The sequence below is a fragment of the Hemibagrus wyckioides genome, linkage group LG24, assembly GCF_019097595.1.
Source record: "Hemibagrus wyckioides isolate EC202008001 linkage group LG24, SWU_Hwy_1.0, whole genome shotgun sequence".
Classification (NCBI taxonomy): domain Eukaryota; kingdom Metazoa; phylum Chordata; class Actinopteri; order Siluriformes; family Bagridae; genus Hemibagrus; species Hemibagrus wyckioides.
In genome coordinates, this window is record NC_080733.1 from 4286056 (window position 1) to 4304425 (window position 18370).

Below are 18370 nucleotides of genomic sequence, written 5' to 3' on the forward strand. Positions count from 1 at the left end.
ACACTGTTATAGAGGAAGACCATGGGATGTATGAGAAGACCATGGTACAATATGCACACTGTATGGCCAAAAGTGCATTCTGGACTATAACAGTGCTTATTGAACATCTCATTTCATATCTGCTTTGCTGTTATAATAATCTCCACTCTTCTCTTCTGTGAAGGTTCTCCACTAGATGTTGGAGCGTGACTGTGGGGATTAGTGATCATTCAGCTACAAGAGAATTAGTGAGATCAGGCACTGATGCTGTAAGAGTGAGGAGGTCTGGGGTTCAGTCGGTGTTCCAGTTCATCCCAAAGGTGTTCAGTGGGGTTGAGTCAGAGTCCAGGCTCAGTGCAGGACACTCCAGTTCTTCCACTCCAACCTTTTCAAACCATGTCTTCATGGAGCTTCATGATTTGTGTACAGGGGCATTGTCATGCTGGAATAGGGTTTGAGTTCCAGTAAAGGGAAATGTAAAGCATCAGCATACAAAGACAGACAAGATAATGTAGATAATTGTGTCCTTCTGATTTTGTGCTTACAAAACCACAAATGAGTGTGGTGTGATGGTCAGGTGTCCACAAACTTTAATTTAGTCCATAAAGTGTGAATGCCCAGAATTCTGCAGATGTAGTTAAAAAAAAAAACAACAACAACATGTAGCTCTTTATCTTCAGTGTTTAAAATGAATGCAAATGTGTTCTCAAGTTTGCAAATTAGTTCTCAGGCGAGTTGGAAATTGGAATGGAGATCTAGCTATTCTAAGAGAATGTGCAAAAACATGTTCTGTGATCCAAAATAAGCAACGCGTTCATACAATCCTGTTCATTTTGGGAGCTTTAATCATTCCTCCATCTGTTTGCACTGCTACATTGGACTACATTCAGCACATTCATAGATCATCTCATGCATGTGATGTAAACCAAGTTCTCACACTAATGTTTTCTCTGTCTCTCCTGTTGTCCTACAGTCTATTCTGCTGCTGGGAGCAGTGGCTTTAGCCTGCCTGGCCCTGGACCTTCTCTTCCTCCTCTTCTACTCATTCTGGCTCTGTTGCCGTCGCAAGAAGAGCAGCGAACAGCCCAATGCCGACTGCTGCTGCACAGCCTGGTGTGTCATCATTGCCACCCTGGTGTGCAGGTGAGTTTCTCTCAGCATTGCTTTCTTCTCTACAGTGTTAAAATTAACTATTAGGGGGTGATCACAAGCATCAAGTGTTTTATAAGGAATCCACCAGAACAGTTTCAGTGCACCTTGGCATTGATGGAGCACCGTGCCATATCATAGGATATGAGTAATCAATTTGAATAACTTTTGTTTTGGTTTGTATTTGTCTTTATGTATGCATGTTTGTACTGCAACCTCTCTATGTGGATGAACTTGCATTACAGTCTGACTACATTCTACATTTTCACCGTAAGATCAGCTGTTAAAAGTTCCTTAAATGTTGCACCAACGACAAGTATGAAATGTCACTGTTTAGTCAGCAATCCAAATAAAATTCTCTCCAGTTATCTCTCCGCTTTTGTGAAACATCAGTATAGTAGACCTTTTAGATCATTTTGAATTTTTTCTCTTGCATCTTGATCTAAATTCAGTGTCGGCTTGACCTTTTGAGCTTTTTTAATTCTAAATGGCGAGTAATATTGTGGAGTTTACTTGATTTTGCAGTTAATTTCTGTGATCCTGGAGGAACTTTCAGCGTTGCTGGATGTTTTTCTTTGCTCACTTGGAAGCAGAGATGCTGTACGCGGGCTGTTTCAGATGAGAATGGCTCCCTCACAGCGCCCTAGCTGCAAGTAACATCTGTAGATTAATGGGCCATATCAGAGGCGTCTCTCTTTTATTGCTGTTAAAGGCTGCAGTAACTTTCATTTCAGTCTTTTGCTCTTTGCTCTCCTGGCATTTGAATTATGTCCTTCTCTGTAATGACCAACAGGAGAGAGAGAGATACCCCAAGGGTTTGTTTTAAAGGGCTTGTCAGATTTCATAACGTCTTCACAAAACATGTTTGTGATAACAGAAGCAATACAAAACATAATGAATTATTAAGCTAACACTTTGCATTTTATATGCATTATATACTCCACTCTGGCAGTATGAAGATGACACAAAGTCAGTTTATTACCACAGCTTGAGGAAGAGCATCACATTGCTTGCTGGTTATTCACTCCTTCCCTACTGATAACAAAACCTGTTCGGTTATTGGGGCATAAAAGATGGCGGTGGTGCTTTGAGGGGGGATGACTGCAGCATTTCATTTCTTCACAGTAGGTGCTAGCAGGATCCTTTGGTTCTATGGTAGCATGAAAATGGAAAAATATTTTTAGCTCTAATCCCAGCGTTGTGTACTCGGCATATGAAATAGGGCAGTGCTGCCCATCAGTGTGTGAGTGATCACCTGAGCCCAAGCAGGGCTGTGTTGTAGTGTCATAGTCAAAAATGAGGAGATATTTTCTGAATAGTCATTAATTCACTACTACTATAAAACCCTAAGTAGCAATTGTTTTGAAATGAAGTGAAGGCTGGTGATCAGATATCAGTGATTATTGACACCTGAGTCACTGTTGATGCGTAATAAACGCCCATGTTGAACAGGGAGAAGAAATGGTAGGGTTTTTTGCATGGGTTTTTTTCCACAGTGCAAAATCACCTTTCAGATCAGCAGATTACTGTGTGCTGCTTCATCCGTTACTACCGACTATCACGACATTTCAGTAAAGGATAATATCATGACGATTATTTTGTTTTAGATTTCTCCTGGACATAGACAATATAATCTTATCAGACTAACTAGATCTGATCTAAAATGCTAAGAGGAGTTGGATTGAAAGTTTCAAGAGACCAGCCAACACTAGAGACATCTCAGAAAAACTGACCACTGTTCATTTTTGGAGTTTAACGTTGTATTATTGCAAACTAAGATGCAATATGTTTATTTTTATGAAAGCTGGTGTACACCAAGGTTGGTGGAAACCAGTGGAATCATAGCTGATTCTTATACTTCTTAGCATATTTGACTACTCGGTTGAATTGAACAGGTTTAACCCAAACTTAGTAATTCAAAAACCTTTAAAATAATGTCACTTGGACCTTATATCCTGAATGCGTCTATGGAAGGTTCAGGAAAAATACTCTACAGCTATAAAAAGTAGATAACACTATACATATTGTAAAGAAATTATACTAAAAACATGCTCATGATTATATTAATCATAAAACCTAAAACATAAATCTGGACTGTAAGGGTCCATGCAGTTTATTTAAAGCAGTTGACTGGAATAAACATTCAGAGGTCTCTGACTCGAATGCCAAAATAGTTTTTGGACTGAATATATGCTGAATTGTTGACATTTTCTGTTTTCATCATCACACATCATGACTGTATTTTTAAATAGTACAGTTAGATTAGTTGCATAATCACGGCCGGGGTGCTATAGACTGATTTATGTGTTGAAGTGAAGCCATAGAAACTGAAGATCCTGAAAGCACAATAGAGATTATTCTTAACTGAAAACAGGTCTACTGCAGTTGGATGATGATGATAATGATCTTCACTTCAGTGCCAGATGGTTCCGTTTATTTTAATGCTATGTTGTATGTGAGGAGTCAGAGCTGTGTGTTCAGAGTCTTTCCCACTTAACCATCTTTTTTTATTTCCTTGTTTGGTTTTTGTTTCGAGTCTTTTACATTACATCCTCATCCCTCGATGCTACTGTCTGCATTAATTCTACTGCAGTGTATTTATGCAACTAATGAAATAAAATCCGGTAAAGTGCTTTGTCGTGGTCCCCAAGTCCACAGTGGAATGAAGTGATGGTGGGAAAATCGGTGGGAAAATCAGCAGCCTGCTATTGTCCAGCCTCACATCCTGCCACAAATAAAGCCTGTTGCCATGGTGATGTCTCCATTCGCTGTGCAGGATGCTTAACTCCTTCTATTATATCAGCGGTGTTGATCTCATTCACATAGTGAGCCATATTGAAAAAGTTTAATTGAAGTTGCATTCATTTATCTTTAGGCCAAAGTGAAGAATATGATTCGTTTAGCAGCGGTTTTGACACCAACTTGCTAATTACGCTATTGAATAAGCTTTCTGATTTTGAAGTGTTGCTCAGTTTTAGACTGTTTTTGTAAATAAATCACAAAATCATTAGCCATCAGGCAAGTGAAATGTGTGTACCCAGGCACATGTTAGCTTAAAGGCTAATTATGTGCATTAATTTACTGTAGATTATGTAAAATCTGTAAAAAATACTATTGTCATGTAGCCAAAGTTTTTATTCATCTCCTGATAACATATTCATCCACAACATCATCATTCATACGCCCACCACAAGTACCCTCTCGAGCACACAAAGACGCACGTGAGCATCTTTTTATTTTGTTTTTAAAAGAATGTGAGGTGACTGATCTTATAACAACTTCTGTTTTGTACAGTACTGTTTTTCGTTTTCTTCAGTTTTGTTTCCACATTCCTACGTATTTCCCTTTTTGTAATCTGTACTAGACTAGACTGGCCAGCATCTGTTGAAGTTAGTTGATATTCCTAGCTAGCTAGGATATGTTTGTCCCAGTCACCCAAGCTAGCGATGTGTCCACCCTTGCAAAGATATTTTAGCTGCTGTGCTGTGGATGTGGCTGAAACCTTAATTTACTATTTACTGTAACTTTCCCAACATGCCATAATATGTTAAAATCATGGACTAAATTGAATAAAATCAAGTTTTCTTCTTTTAGAACAACGCAGTCTTGTTTTGTCTGTTTACGAAATTTGTTAGCAATCTAGTAGAAGCTAACATTATTTCTGAATAATCCTATTGTTCAGATTCCTCTATAATCGTTGATGATAATGCTAGCTAGCCAGCATTTTATAAAAGGTGACATGCTATTTTGAGCAGAAGTCATATTTTATAAACCATTAAAATATTTTCACTGCTAATAGTAGCTTGCTAAAATGTGCTAACTTGACAGGATTTCAAAAGAAATGTATAGATATGACTGAAAAATCTGATTTGTAATCCTGTCAGCATAGCTAATCCTAGCATACTGGCTATCATTAACAGTAAACGTTGTGAGCAAGGCTTGTCTGCGACTGCTGTTAGCTGGACACTGAGTGGATATTTTTTTATTTTATTTTTTTTAGATATTATTAATAAATGTTTATCATTTTCACAGTCAAAGCTAGCTACATGGTTATCCTGTGCTAGCTTGACAGGGTATTTGCTTCATAAACCTGATAGACAGCTCTCCTAGTCATCCTCCTTCTTGTTGTCGTGTGTGTGTGTGTGTTTGTTCTAGTTCCATGAGGGGAATAAATGAACTACTAGTGAATGGCACCTAGACATTTTGATGAGATGGTGAGAGAATGAGACACTGTGATTGAGAATCAGTGTGTGTTTATGATGGAGGACAGGCTTGGTCTGCTTTGTGTCTCAGTGTGTTTCTCTCTGCATGGCTGATTAGCTCAGCTGTCAAGCCGCGCCGCAGGTGAGGACTTTATGAACGCTGTGAATTACGCACTGTCTTCCAGCCACTAAATCTAGCATTCAGCAACAGAGCTCTTCTTTCCTGCCACAGATAAAGCCTCCTCAGAGATGGAGATAAGTCAGTGGACAAGAGGGCTTCTGTAATGTCCCTTGAACGTCGTTTATAAAAAACTTCATCATGAGCTACTGGGATGCAGGGTTCATGTATTTCTTATCTGTAAGTGTTGTTCATGAAATGAAGTACAGTATTACTTATAATGTGCCAGACTATGATCAACAGTAGACTGCTGATTTGAGGCGTGTGCCCAGTGTCATCAGCGATTTCAACAGGTCTTCAGAAAGCCAAAACTATTTATGTCCTCCGGGATTTAGTGTTCTGTTATGGTTTGTTGAAGTGTGATATGAGAGCAGAAATGCTGCCTCTTGACCCTTTTGTGAATGATGGCACTTGAACCTCCGGAGTCCTAAAATGAGTAACGACAGTCGAGCCTGCACTTTATCATGAGATTTTATCCTTAGGAGTTAGTAAGAAGTAGATTTCTCTCTCTCTCTCTCTCTCTCTCTCTCTCTATCTATCTATCTTCTCTCTCTCTCTCTGACACATTCATTCTCTCTAGCCTAATGCTCAGATTCATTCACGTGTTTCTCTGTATCTCTATCTGTTTTTTAATCTGTTATTCTCTCTGTCTCAGGCTGGCAGATTGAGAGACTGTGCATGTTGAGGCAGCATCCCTGTTAATTGACAATAGGGGAAAAAACGTACAAAAAAAACCCCAAAACAACCATCTATGCCTGATAGTGTCTTTTTTTTTTTTAAAGGATACTATATTTTATATTTTGTGGTTTTTATTCTTTTACCATGACATGAAAAAACATTCAATTTGCTTTTCTTTTATTTTCTATATGGAATTTTGTGCACACATTTGGGCCATGTTTCACAACAGCCATGTGGTTATAGAGAACACCTCCTGACTAATCAGATACGAGAATTTGGCAGTACTGTGGAAATGATTTCAGCTATCTACCAGAAGCTTACCTTATTTCTGAGAATTGTTTTCAATCCTATTTTCCATCGTTTCGTGTGTGTGTGTAAAAAGTGTCCAAAGTTTCTTCTGAAAGGTCTGTTTTGTTTTGTTTTTGCAGTATAATGATGACTTACATCACCACCTCATTGGACGGCATATTTAGAGCTCCCATGAACAACTACCAAATGCAAATTCAACACTTTAGACCTTCTATCTCCTTAATTTGTCTTGAAATAATGAGGAAAAACTTCTTAAAACCTTGTGCACTCTATACCAAATTGGACGTAATGTTGGCTTTGAGAGGCATAACGTAATGACTTCGCTTCTTCAACTGTGAGAGTAATAATGTTTTAATTTAAAGCAAAATGAATTTAAAATGAAATCTTGTTGAAATAAAAATCTTGGTCCTGAGTAGGAGCAGAAATGAGGATTCGGTTTTGTGCCTGTGGACTGAAAATTAAATCACATGAAATTCAGAACTAAGGAGAGCTTCAATTTATGTTTATTCAAAAAAAAATAGTCTATTAAAATAAAAATAGGCTATTTTAAATGAATTTCTTGCCTTGTGCATTATTTAAACTGAAAAGACGGCCTGTAAACGCATTACAGTCGACGCAGAGAGCACTAACTTGCCAAAATGGTGTATTGAGTGACTTCTTTAGCAGAGTTAGTTTAGAGAGAAAATGTCTGTCCCTGTGTTGTGGTGTTTTATATTCTAGCTTTTTAATTAAAAGCCACTGAGTCCAAGCTACCTACTCGAATATACCGGGTTTTCCAGTATAAAGAATCTTGTTTTAATTGTGGTTTCTGGTTTTTGTAATCTTGATCCTGTTCTGACTTTCAGGGAGGAAAAAAGAGAACCTGACCATGTGACATTTCTTTTCTCTTTCTGCATAGCTGGATTTTAAAAGCAGCTTGCCTCAGACCCTGGGTAGTCGTGCTGTTGCATAATTGAAGCTTATAGAAATCCAAAGCTAGGCTTGAAGACCCGAGCCACATTTATGCTTATCAGCTTTCTGTGCTTAGCAAACTTTGGTCATTTTTTGGGGGGATGGGTGGAGCTTTCCCCTGTCAATCACAATGACACTAGCTGATCGTGGGTATCTGTGGGATGATGTATGCAGAAGGGGGCAGATAGCGCTTTGTTTTTTCTCAGTGTGTGTTATGTCGAGCACTAGTTTTGAAATGATGGCTGGATTTATATGTTTCAGACGAAGCATATTCAACCTGCATGTTCAACCTGCCTAGTTGTTAGCTGTTTTGTGATAAGGATTGGAATTATCTTGAAGAGAAAATTGGGCACGAATATATATTAAAAACTTATTAAAAAGTGTTATCATCTTCCTTGTGAGATCTAGGCTGTCTGAATGTAAAGTCTGAGCTTTCTTGCATCATCATTCATATGTTAAACAGCTATGTTACAATGGTTAAAAAATATCTCATTATTAGTTTTGAAGCAACACTAAATGCTAGAGAAACCGGGCATTTTAGCCGACTTTGGAGCTCTATTTCTGGTACAGAGCTCATTGTGCTTATTTTATCAGTTGTTTAGTTGTTTTCTTTGGGGTGACACTTTAAAAACTTAAAACAAAAATGTTTCAAAAAATTTGTGGGGAGAAATTTAGAAATTTATTTACCATTTTAAACCTTTCTTTGTAGCAAAAGAAATAAATATCCTTGTTTTTCTTTTTTAAAAAAGCAAAATTAAAAAATGTCAGTTTTGTTCATTCAGATTTTGTTCAAAATATTCTGAGAATCAAATCTTGACCTGAATGTTTTGTTAATTCTGATTATGTAACATAGCAGGTAAGGAAGGAGTCCTGCCGAGCTCTCACAATGCACATTGTTTTTTCCTGTTGGATAAAATCCCACGCTTCAGTGAGCAGACAGGTCAGGACTCATTCTAAAACAGGTTGTTTAGTAGATATTACATACCTTCAGGTCATTCACGGTTTGAACAATTCCGATTTGTTTTTAATGATTAATATATTATATCTAGACCGGCTCAATTTTTCACACTGTGACTGTTGATTCATCTTGATTTTTTTTTTTTTATTACTCCTCCTCGGAAATAAATCAGTGAGTGGTTTGGAATGGACATGAGGTAAACGAGTGGTTGTTGAGATCTCGCCCTGCGTTTCCTGTTTCCTTTCAGTCCTCAGTATTCAATGGAGTGAGTGGCATTCCAGCTGAGAGAGGAGGGCTTTGTTTTGACTAGAGCTAAGACGAGAGCTAAGACGAGGCAATTCAAGGTTTAAACTTTCAGAGGGTGAGGGAAAGCAGTGTTCCAGGAAATGAGTGCTTACTTGCCCATCGCTCCACGTGGACCAAACATGAAATCCCTGTTGATTTTAAATCTTTCTGGTCAGAGTGGTGCGGAAAATGAGTGCAAATTAGGAGTGTCCCTTCCTTGTGAACGTGATGAGAGAATAAACACCGTGTTCTTGATTCTCTGTCTTGAACTGGCCATGAAACGATATTTCTTGTTTTGTTTTTTTGGTTTTTTTGTGTCTCTGTATCATCTGAGTTGTTGTGATCTGTGGCCTGATGCACAACATTATCTGCCTCATCATTTTTGGAAATTCTCTGGAAATGTTTTCAGGGACAAACAACATGTTTGTCTGGAAACAGGAAGTGATCTGGGTGAATAAGCAGCTTTGCGCAGGTACAGATGATCGCAGGGCATTATGTGTTCAGCTCTTGTATCATAAAACTTGCAATTGTAACCGCATGTAGGGTGTGTGTTTGTGGCAGTTAAATCCTTTGTTTAACTCGCTTCCAGCAGATTATCCCTCAGATTTATTGCCTTGTAGGAATGCTAGGAACTCTAGCCAAGCCACTGTTCTGGGAGTCATGTGACACAGCCTCAGGGGGTCAACAGCATGATGTCTCACTTTTGATCTTCGGTGCCTTGTCAAAAATGATGAATCTTAATCAGCACAGGCCCAGAAGTCAGAATGCAGCATACCCAATTACCAAGGTTGCCCTGTTGCTAAACACAGTGCTGCTTTTAGTTTTAGTTCCCACTTTCACATCGCTTTTTGCTGTGCAATCAGTAGCAGGAAAGCCATGTCGGTGTTGCTCATATCTGATCTCAGCCGGACGTTTGAAGAGCCCGTAGGGTCATTTACCAAGCCGGAGTGCACGCAGAATATTTCTCATGTAGTGCTGCACATGCTGAGAACGACAGTGCTGACCGATGGCTCAATGAGTCTTTGTTCAGTTGGCGGAGCTCCATCAAGTCCCCCACCAGAGAAGAGACACTGATTCTTATGCCTATTGAGCACTACACAAAAGAGCTGGCTGACTACAAAGAGGGAGGGATGAACTCCGATAGGAGGACATGCCCATAATAAGAGGGTGCACTTGTGCCCCCTGGTGGTGAGGCAGCACCACAGGCAGTGGTAGGTCTAAGGGTAAGACCTTGGACTTCTAATCAGGTTCTGAGTTCAAATCCCGGCAATGCCAAGCTGCTCCTGCTGGGTGCTTGAGCAAGACTCTTAACTGCTCAGTTGTATAAGTTGTTGTGGATAAAGACGTTCTTAAAGTTGTAAGAACATTTGTTTGGGTTTTTATTCTTTTCCACTGCATATCCACAGATACCACAACTTCATCATAGTGGAAATTTAGAGTGGCGAGATAGGGGATTTCAATTAGAGCAAGGGTTAGTTTCAAACACTGACCAGACATTATCTCCCAAGTGAAGTCAACAGATGAATGATTCTGGAGAATGCATCAGGCACCATGAATGATTGGTGAATATCTAAAACAGGAATGTTGTTGGGTTCAGAACAGTGAGAACGCTCAGAACAGTGCTCAGAACTGTTTGGCCTTGTTGAGGAAAAGGGGCTTGTGTTTGTGTGCCAATAGCAAAGACAGATGGCACGCATTTTGTAGTGAAAGAATAGGAAAGCCTCTTTAGAATCCGACTCTGAGACTCTGTAGTCTATATAGCTTGGTTGTGTGAGTAGGTCAGTAAACAACTCCCTCACTGTGAATGTCATTGTCAGTGCTTGCTTTCAGTCTAGCTTGCTTTCACTTTGAATGCTTGCTCTATGCTTCCCCCATAACCCACCTGGACTTCATGACCATCACTATATATATAACGAATTTGTTGTTTTGAGCCTAACTCGGTGAACGCCAGCGGTGGTTCAGACGTGCGGATATAACGTCGCTCTTCTCCACAGCTAGCTCTAGCTCTCGTGAGGTTTGGCAGATTTCCTGTGCAAGAGCATTGTTCAGATACTCTCTTCCTCTTCCACCTCCTCCTACTCCTCCTCCACCTCCTGTTCCTCATGCCCACTCTCTTTTTGGTCTTTCCACAGCGCTGGCATTGCCGTTGGTTTCTATGGGAATGGAGAGACCTGTGACGGAGTTAACCGACTCACTTACTCGCTGCGCCACGCCAACCGTACTATTGCCGGCGTGCAGAAACTGGTGAGGCGTGTTTCTTTCCAGAGTGTTCCTTCCTCCTTTGATCTGTTCATAATCACCTGTTATGGCACTAAACACATCCATAAACCTCCCAATTATGATCTTGTCTGAAAGCCTCATTGTGGTATTTGTGTGCTTTACAGGTATCAGACAGCGCCACCTCCCTGAATCTGACCGTGGAAGAGAATCTGCTGCATTTGGATAGCCAGTACAAGAAGCACAGTGATTACCTGTCGATGGTGCAGAAGCTGCAGGCCCAGCTGGACGAGCTGCTCAAACAGATGGTGGAGATCCCTTTCTGGAGCAATCCCAGCATCTCCCTGGAGGCGCTAGCCAGCAGGATCGAACTCTACGACTGGTATAGGTGAGATGGAGGCAAATGGGATCTGTGTGCCTCACTTTTGCGTTAAAACATACTGTTTTTAATGTGTATTGTGGTTGTGTGGATCAGAATCTTTCTTGCTGCAAATGAACAGGGCTTTACTCACTGGTGTTCAGCTGCAAGCATGTAAATGAGGAGAGAGAGAGAGAGAGAGAGAGGAAGAGAGAGAGAGAGTCAGAATTCCTTTCAGCTTTCTGTCACACCAAGCGTGAACAGTGCTTTCTTACAGAGTGAAAATTAGCATTCTGCTCACTCCCTGAATCTTTCAGACTGTTGTCACCGTTTATATTTTTCACCAACAGAAACACTGCTTTTTCTCAACTTGTGCTAAAATTTCCTTCAGAAACCTTTAGAACATGGCAAACACATAGATTGAGATTACATTATCAGGAAAGAGGGATAATCAAAGCTATTCATTTATTCAAGCATATCCCCCCCAACATGGAAGATTATCCAGTGCAGAAAGATCACATCTGATACCACTGTCCCTGCTTTTTCTTGAAGGGGTGAGGGGTCCTAGAACAGCAAGACTGGGACTAAAATCAGTGCTGCATCCTCTAATGGAAATAAAATTCCTAAATGTAATAAATAAATAAATAAATAAATAAGCAAGTAAGTGGATGGATGGATGGATGGATGGATGGACGGAAGGGTGGGAGGGAAGTAAAGGAAGGAAGGAAATGAATAAAAGGGAAGGAAATGAAGGAAAGGAAGCAAAGAAGTGCAGGAAAAAGGTAAGACTAAAAGGAAGAAAGGAAGGGAGAGAGAGAGAAACAAAGAAAGAAACTAATGGAGAGAGAGAAATGAAGGAAGAGAGAGAGAAACGGAGGAAGAGAGAGAGAAACAAAGGAAGAAATGAAGGAAGAGAGAGAGACACAAAAAGGAAGAGAGAAAGACAAAGGTAAAACGAAAGAAAGAGCATCATGTAGGTGAAGCTGAGCAGCTGGAAATGCTCAAGGCAGGAAAAGGTGAGCTGTTTGTACACCTGATATTCTCACATAAACACACACACTCACTTCTCATACAGATTTCATCAGTTTAGACATGATTTTCTAGGTGGCGTTTTCTGGAAGTGTTAGATGAGTACTAAAGCCTCAGAAAAAGCGTTTCTGTTTGTGTGAGCTCCTTCCAGGTACTTTAAGAAGTCAGTAATGTGTTTGTGCTTTCAGGTGGCTGGGTTATCTGGGGCTGCTCCTGTTCGACGTGCTCATCTGCCTGCTGGTGCTCTTCGGCCTTATTCGCAACTCAAAAAGAACTCTGATCGGGTGAGTGTGTGTGTGCGGGCAAATGGGTGTGTGTACACGTGAGTGAGGGAGTGTGTGTGCAAGAGAGTGCGTTGTGTGTGCGAGAGAGTGCGTTGTGTGTGCGAGAGAGTGCGTTGTGTGTGCGAGAGAGTGCGTTGTGTGTGCGAGAGAGTGCGTTGTGTGTGAGAGAGAGTGCGTTGTGTGTGAGAGAGAGTGCGTTGTGTGTGAGAGAGAGTGCGTTGTGTGTGAGAGAGAGTGCGTTGTGTGTGAGAGAGAGTGCGTTGTGTGTGCGCGAGAGAGAGTGCGTTGTGTGTGCGCGAGAGAGAGTGCGTTGTGTGTGCGCGAGAGAGAGTGCGTTGTGTGTGCGCGAGAGAGAGTGCGTTGTGTGTGCGCGAGAGAGAGTGCGTTGTGTGTGCGAGAGTCGTTGTGTGAAGCGAGAAGTCGCGTTGTGTGTCTTGAGAAGTCACGTTAATGTGTCTGCGAAAGTCGTTATGTCTTGAAAGTCGTTGTGTCTGAGAAAGTCGTTAATGTGTCTGCTTGAAGAGTCGTTGTGCGAAAGTCACGTTAATGTCTGCGAAGTCGTTAGAAAGTCGTTAATGTCGAATGCGTTAATGTGTCTGTGAAAAGTCGCGTTAATGTGTCTTGAAAGTCGTTAATGTGTCTTGAAGTCACGTTAATGTCTTATGAAGAAGTCGTTAATTAATGTCTGAAAAGTCACGTTAATGTCTTGAAAGTCACGTTAATGTCGTGAAAGTCACGTTAATGTGAAAGTGTTAATGTGCGAAGAAGTCACGTTAATGTCTTGAAAAAGTCGTTAATTGTCGTCGTTAAGTGAAAGTCGTTAATGTGTCTGAAAGTCACGTTAATGTCTGAAGAAGTCGTTAATGTGTCTGTATGAAAGTCGTTAATGTCTTATGAAGAAAGTCGTTAATGTCGTTAATATCGTAGAAAGTCACGTTGTGTCTAGAAAGTGCGTTAATGTCTGCGAAAGTCACGTTAATGTCCTTGAAGAAGTCACGTTAACGTTAATGCGAAGAAAGTCACGTTAATGTCGCGAAAGTCACGTTAATGTGTAAAGTCTCGTTAATCTGGTCGTTAATGTCAGAAAAGTCACGTTAATCTGTGAGAAGTGCGTTAATGTCACGGTCGCTGTGTCTGCGAAAGTCGTGTGTCTTGAAGAATCACGCTAATGTCTGTGAAAGTGCTTAATGTCTGCGAAAGTCACGTTAATGTCTTGAAAGTCACGTTAATGTCTGTGAAAGTCGTTAATGTCTTGAAAGAAGTCGTTAATGTCGCGAAAGTCACGTTATTAATGCGAAAAGTCACGTTAATGTCTTGCGAAAAGTCGTTAATGTCGAAGCGAAGTCACGTTAATGTCGCGAAGAAGTCGTTAATGTGTCTTGAAAGTCGTTAATGTGTCTGAAGAAGTCACGTTAATGTCTTGTCTGAAAAGTCACGTTAATGTCTGCGAAAGTCGTTAATGTGTCTTAGCGAAGAAGTCGTTAATGTCTGAAAGTCACGTTAATGTGTCTTGAAGAAAGTCGTTAATGTGTCTGAAAGTCGTTAATGTCGTGTGGGAAAGTCGTTGTGTGTGCGAAGGAAAGTCACGTTAATGTGTCTTGAGAAGTCGTTGTGTCTTGAAGAAGTCACGTTAATGTCTGCCTATGAAAAGTCACGTTAATGTCTGTGAAGTCGTTAATGTCTGTGAAGAAGTCGTTAATGTGCGTGTGGGAAAGTCGCGTTAATGTGTCGAAAGTCACGTTAATGTGTGCGAAAGTCACGTTGTGTGCGTGTGGGAAGAAGTCACGTTAATGTCTGTGAGAGAAGTCACGTTAATGTCTTGAGCGAAGTCGTTAATGTCTGAAAGTCGTTGTGTGTCTGCGAAGAAGTCGTTGTGTCGAGAAAGTCGTTGTGTCTGCGAAAGTCGTTGTGCGAAGAGTGCGTTGTGTGCGAGAGAAGTCGTTAATGTGCGTGTGGGAGAGAGTGCGTTGTGTGTGAATGAGTGATTGCGTCGAGTGTGTGTGGGCTCATGGATTAGGTGTGTATCATGTACACAGAACTCTGGGAGACCAGCTTAGCTAACTCTACATTTACTGCTGTGTTTGACTTGGTCATGTCACAGATGTGTGGGAGTGACCCTGTGTTAATATCAGGTCATGTAGGCTAACCTTTAACCTTTAGGTTTCTAAGCTTGGGGCTTGACTCTCAGTCTCCTGATATCTACACCACTGGAGATTGTTAGCAGCTTTTCTTCACAATATATATATATATATATAAATATAGACGTTACTCATGTCATGTTTAATGATGCTTCAAACTGTCTAATTATTACACAAATTTCATTAGGCATTATTTAATTCAGAAGTTCTTTGTACAGCAGACTGCAGTGACGTCACATCCGTTATCGTGGCTTATGTTCTCAGAGCTCTCATGAAAATATTACCTGAAACAAAAACCATGAAACCGACAACACAAACCATTTGCCAGCAGTTATTTTTGGGACATGAGAATTCTGAGCCTTTCAAATGAGCTCAGTGGACAAAAAAGGTTGAAGCATCCCTGCTATAACGTCTGAAGCCTCTGGAGCACATTTCAGCAGAACGTCTTGTTAGAAAAAGGGAGCCATCTTTCAGATAAAACTCAAGTCTGAAATTAAAGACCTGTAAATCCAGGGAGGCGGTTAGATTTTTCTGTTATGATAATTTTAATAGTCCTTCACTTGCAGATGAGGCAAATTTATGCTCTATAAATCCTCTTTACTAGACTCTAATTTTAGCACAGGCAGATATTTAAATCTCACTGAATCTGGCTGTTACTCAAGCTTTCACACTATAGAGCACAGCCTCGAACCAAATGAAAGAAACCATAAAAGAATTAAATATTAAATGACTTGGTGGGTAGATAAATCAAATGTTTTAAAAAGCACTTTATATATCACTAATTTTGTGTGTATCGGTATCTTTTATAATTTTCTAGTTCGTTTCCTTAGTTGATTTCTGTAATTATTTTATTTTATTTTATTTTATTTTATTTTATTTTATTTTATTTTATTTTATTTTATTTTATTTTGGGTCTGTAAAAAGCTTTGAACTTAAATATTATTTTAATAATTCAGGAGCTTAGGACACTAACCCCATTAACCTGCTTTTTAAAAAAATGTACACTTTATAACAGTTCAAGACATCTGTGTCTTCTACGAAGATCAAGTATTTATGTTTGGTCGTCTTAACATTTATGTCCTGCTATAAAGCTGCAGTAGTCTGAGGCTCAGTATCTCAGGACGTCTTATTCAATTAAAAAATTGTAGTCATTTAAAGGCTGTTGGTGGAAAATTTTGTGCGATCCTTATAGATTACACCAAAATTTTCACAAATCGGAGTGTTCCTGCTGATGAAATGTTCTTCACTTTTAAACGTCACCCTGAAAGACATTCCCAAATTAAAGGCTACACTTAATCTTCCATTCGCAGAGAGATATTTTCTTGTAGACGTGTGAAATTGCCGTAGCGAGGTGTAATAAGGGGTTTGATGTGGAATTCCTAGAGCTCCAGGAGAAGCGGAGCCCCTGTCACGCTACCTGATTACACTGTACGTAACAGCAATGCTAGTTAGAGCGCTCATTATTGTTGTTTGCTCCTGTCTCCTCACAGGGTCTGTTTACTGGGCGTGTTGGCACTGGTGATCAGCTGGGGATCTCTGGGTTTGGAGCTGGCTGTATCCTCGGTGAGTGTCTCCATGGCAACCGTACCCAGTTTTGAGCATGTGGGTTTTACAAGTACGCGTCACGCATGTGACCGACTGCACCGCACGGACGAGGTGTACAACGTGCCTTATATATAAAACATACATACACATTGTGTGGTGTGTTACATGTAGTGCATATGTTCTTCACACATGGGAGAAATACTAAATACAGATGAACATGACTGAGTAAACATCCAGCTGTTCTTTATGTAGCCTACCTAAATAAGATCCACATTAAATCCAGATTTTAAGGGACATTTTAATAGTACTTTAAAAATGTGTTACTTCTTGATGCTTTTTACACAAAACGTAAGGATAAGATGGTCATCTTTTTTAACTTTGGCCATATCATATTGTTTAAACTTTTTTTTAAAATACTTTATTCTTTTTGCATTATTGTTCCCTCCTCAACATTCTTTGGACAGTTCTCCTAAAAGAGTTTCTTTGGCTGTGTGTGTGTGTGTGTGTGTGTTTTCACGCTGCTGTCCTACTCTAATGATATCGCCCACACATGAGTCTTTTCTGTATGTAGTTACAAATATTTCAGGTCTTAATGATAGAACTTAATGATTTGTACATTTTTTTTCATGCCGATTTCACTTAATTTTTGAAAATTTTTTGTAAAGATTTTGTAGGCTAATTTTGGAAAAAAAAAAAATGTGAAGATTTTGTAGGCTCATTTTTTTTTACATTTTTTGTGAAGATTTTGTAGGCTAATTTTTGTGGGGGGGAAATAAAAAATAAATAAATAAATAATAATATAAATAAATAAATAAAATAATAATTTGAGAAGATTTTGTAGGCTCATTTTTTTTATACATTTTTTGTAAAGATTTTGTACGGTAATTTTTGTCATTTTTTACATTTCTTTGTGAAGATTTTGTAGGCTAATTTTTGAATGAATGAATAAATAAATAAGTAAATAAATAAATAAAAATATAATAATTTGTGAAGATTTTGTAGGCTCTTTTTTTTATTTTTTGTAAAGATTTTGTAGGCTAATTTTTGTCATTTTTATTTGAAGATTTTGTAGGGTCATTTTTTTTCTGAAGACTTTGTAGGGTTATTTTTATGTTTTTTGTTTAAAGATTTGGTAGGGTAATTTTTGTATTTTTTTGTATTTGTGTGTGTGTGTGTGTGTGTGTGTAAAGATTTTGTAGGGTGTTCAATACAGCCCATGCAGATCATTTCAATTCTACTGAAATATATTAGTCAGCAAGTGAAATATATTTTCATGGGTAAACTCTACCCACATTGCCAGTTTGTTAACCGTAATAACAGCAAAACATTACAAGCAAAATAATCCAAGTTGCTACCTCTTTTTTTATTGAATAGACTCTAGGGTTTGTTTACATTATACAGTCTACAGTGTATGTTAAACCCTTTCATGGATAGATTATTTAAAAACCTTCAGATTCTATTTAATCTCATAAATATCTCGTACAAAGTCAATGGCAAATCATTTTCCGTGTGTAGGTAATATTATGAGAGTTTGAAATTCCAAACTATTTATAGTTTGTAGAAATTATAATTATGTAGAATATCATATTTGACCAAAAAGAAATCTGTAAAAAGAAATATAATTTGGCTTTTAAAGGCTGAAAATATTCTGTATATCTGAGACATGCTCCGGTGAGAACAGTCTAAAGAATAACACAAAGCAATGAATTATTAATGGTCACTTGAGGACTAAATGAGGTGGTTTTTAAAGTACTGTATAAATCTGAACACTGTTCAGGGTTAAAGTGTCTGGGTTGAGGACAAAGAAAACTGGGTGATGATCCCAATAGAGTGGAACCTCAGCATACGAATGCCCTCCCTTACAAATTTAGGTCCTAAGAATTGAAATTTTGCAAGAAATTTGCATCGGCATACGAACGAACCGAAGTTGAGCGTATGTTCAAGCGCCGTTCAAAACCAACCGAAGTGAGTTTACGAATTTTACGAGTTTTTTTTTCAGTCAGTGAAAGCTGTTTCAAAAGAGTCAACCCACGATACCAACATTGCCTTTGGCATGTGTTCGAAAGCTAGGTGATTTTTCGGGTGGCACATTGACACATTGGAGGCGTGG

At 39.2% G+C, this 18370-nt stretch overlaps 1 protein-coding gene across 2 annotated transcripts in view; it reads left to right on the plus strand.

Annotated features, from left to right (window-relative positions):
• ttyh3a (tweety family member 3a) overlaps window positions 1-18370 on the plus strand; it is a 63722-nt gene that overhangs the window by 22709 nt on the left and 22643 nt on the right. For both annotated transcript variants that reach the window (XM_058377797.1, XM_058377798.1), the window contains exons 2-6: window positions 953-1122; window positions 10822-10933; window positions 11074-11294; window positions 12482-12577; window positions 16206-16278. In XM_058377797.1, the coding sequence (XP_058233780.1) occupies window positions 953-1122; window positions 10822-10933; window positions 11074-11294; window positions 12482-12577; window positions 16206-16278 (672 nt within the window). The remainder of the gene's footprint in view (window positions 1-952; window positions 1123-10821; window positions 10934-11073; window positions 11295-12481; window positions 12578-16205; window positions 16279-18370) is intronic.